The sequence below is a fragment of the Apostichopus japonicus genome, chromosome 14 (assembly GCF_037975245.1).
Source record: "Apostichopus japonicus isolate 1M-3 chromosome 14, ASM3797524v1, whole genome shotgun sequence".
NCBI classification, from domain to species: Eukaryota; Metazoa; Echinodermata; class Holothuroidea; order Aspidochirotida; family Stichopodidae; genus Apostichopus; species Apostichopus japonicus.
In genome coordinates this window covers 21,937,812-21,940,347 of record NC_092574.1, presented here as the reverse complement: position 1 = coordinate 21,940,347, position 2,536 = coordinate 21,937,812, and the positions used below count along the sequence as shown (strand labels likewise).

The 2,536-nt window shown below is 36.4% G+C and overlaps 1 protein-coding gene across 2 annotated transcripts in view; it reads left to right on the top strand.

Annotated features, from left to right (window-relative positions):
- Positions 1 to 884: 884 nt before the first annotated feature.
- Positions 885 to 2,536, top strand: part of LOC139979681 (vacuolar protein-sorting-associated protein 36-like) — a 72,871-nt gene continuing 71,219 nt past the window's right edge. For both annotated transcript variants that reach the window (XM_071990707.1, XM_071990706.1), the window contains exons 1-3: positions 885 to 1,060; positions 1,632 to 1,700; positions 2,414 to 2,484. In XM_071990707.1, coding sequence (XP_071846808.1) covers positions 965 to 1,060; positions 1,632 to 1,700; positions 2,414 to 2,484 — 236 coding nt within the window. In that variant the 5' untranslated portion in view covers positions 885 to 964. The remainder of the gene's footprint in view (positions 1,061 to 1,631; positions 1,701 to 2,413; positions 2,485 to 2,536) is intronic.

The following is a 2,536-nucleotide window of genomic DNA, read 5'->3' as shown; positions in this document are numbered from 1 at the left end:
TCTACTGAGTAAGAGATTGTTTTGATTTATGTGCTATGCTGTTCAATCTTCCCAACCCACTCCCACTTTCCCATGTTTTGATTGGATGAAGAAAATACAATTTCTCCATTTTGTGCAGTTTGTCCCATAACTTCATAGTCAATAGTTCACAAATTTGCCCACATTGTTATATGCAAATAAGGCTGGGTACATCTGCCTCGAAAATGTGGTAGTTTTGAAAGTAAATGGTACTAAGAGTCAACTAAATGATATTGTTTATTCTGTTCATATGTATTTGATGATAACTGAAATATGCAAATACGGCCTAGCTAGGTTGTGTCGCCCTTGTCGAGGTCAACAGCTGGTTCATGGATCGACTGGACGAATTCCTATTCCAGCTCTTGTACAAGTTTGCATGCGATCACATTGCACTGCATGAAATATAATGTTTGGCAATATGGTTGCTATATGCCATTCATTATGCACAGTCGTATAACTAGGTAAGGCTGGGGTTAGTTTCAAGGTGTTTCAACGACAGATAAGTTGACCTGTGACTTACTTCCGTTTCCAAGAGCCAATTAAGAACCAAAGGCACAGTGATTCAAACACATGGTATTGTATTCTGAGTTTCACTTACGTATCAATGGCACAGTGATTCAAACACTTGGTATTGTATTCTGAGTGTTTCCCTAACGTATCAATGGCACAGTGATTCAAACACTTGGTATTGCATTCTGAGTGTTTCACTTACGTACCAATGGCGCAGTGATTCAAGCACTTGGTATTGCATTCTGAGTGTTTCACTTACGTATCAATGGCACAGTGATTCAAACACTTGGTATTGCACTCATAGTGTTTCACTTACGTACCAAAGGCATAGTGATTCAAACACTTGGTATTGCATTCTGAGTGTTTCACTCACTGCTGCACCACTGTAAGCCAAACACTTGGTATTGCATTCTGAGTTTCATTTTCAGCAAATATAATGGATCGCTTTGAATGGTCTGACGGGAAGTTGAAAGAAGGAGAAACTGTAATAAAACAGCAAGGCGGTGTGAAGATAAGTGACGGTCCAGAAAAGGTTTTAACGTGTGATTTTAGTTTTAATATTATTGTATTCAATCAGGCCCGGAAGAAATCAGGGCCTATGTTTACCACATATCTACATAACGCACTGGTTCCACGAAAAGGATACTCGCCCTGTCAGCGTAGTCAAATGAAGACAAATGCTTGGATATTTAGCCTAGTATCATAGTTGTGCCACATGATGTCCAACCATTCATTATTGCCAAATACTATATAATTGCAATTACTTTCACGTGTGGTAGAGTCGGTTACTGCAGCCTAGTACTTTAAATTACAGTAATAATCAGTGTGGAATGGCATAATAGCCAGGGTTTTACATACAGCTTAAAATATTGTTATTGTTAATTGTAGGTGAATGTTTGCAGTAGGACAGGGTCTACCTATCAGAATGACTAGAGTGTCATAGTTTACAGATTTAGAAACAAGAAAGACAAGCTGCATACATTGTTCAAATGCTTCACACAACTGGTAAACATTTAGGGTAGCTTGTTACAATAGCCTATGGATATTCTTTTGTTTGGCTAACCATCTAAATAATGGATTGTAACCTTTGACTTACATTTCAGACAAATTTTGAAAATGGCCTGGCCCAGTTAACTCATTCACGTTTAATATGGAGAAGTCCTCAGAACCAAGTAAGTCATTGTTTAAGCTTAATTTAGCCATGTTTCCAGTTTAAGTAATTGGTCTATAAAGTTATTAGTTAGTTTATTTTTAACAAAGTACTTAGTTTATCTTTGATAACTGTCAGTGTACTCAATGTAACCAAATAAAGTATTGCTTTGAACAGAATGTGATTTTAGTTGATCAAACCAGGGACTATACTTGATTCATCTTTAAAATGGAATGCTTACAGTGAAACAGCTTTTCAGGTACTACATTTTGGAGAAACATTGAAGGTTTAAACTTCCCATTTCCACTTTATACTTGCATGTAACTGTCAATATATAACTGTAAATCCAAGATTTAGGCCTCCTAAATCTTTGATGATCTCAGATTGAGGCCATCAAGGCTATTTTCTGGCTTTGAAGTTTAGTGATAAAGAAACAATTGAGCTGAATTACCATTTTTCATCATTTTTTCACATCCGTTTTAAGAACATTGCCCTTCCTCTACACAGATTCATGCCTCAATATATATCGTGGGTGATAGATATGTTAAATCGTGGGTGATAGATATGTAAACAAACCATAAATGGTAGAAACATCGTTTATCACACATTTTTACCATGCATGGTTCATTTATATATCTCTTGCCCCAGATATATTTTGGAGTATGAGCTGGCCTTAAGAAAGCAGACAATATTCTTCAGCTGTAAAAGCCAAAATATTTATTTTTCTATTCTCAGCAATCCATAGTATGCCTGCATCTTTCATTGGTACTGTTCGTTGAGGAAATGTCCGACGGCAGAGGAAAAAGGTAATTTATTCATATTTGTACAGTTAACATTACAATTGTTTTGACAGTTAGT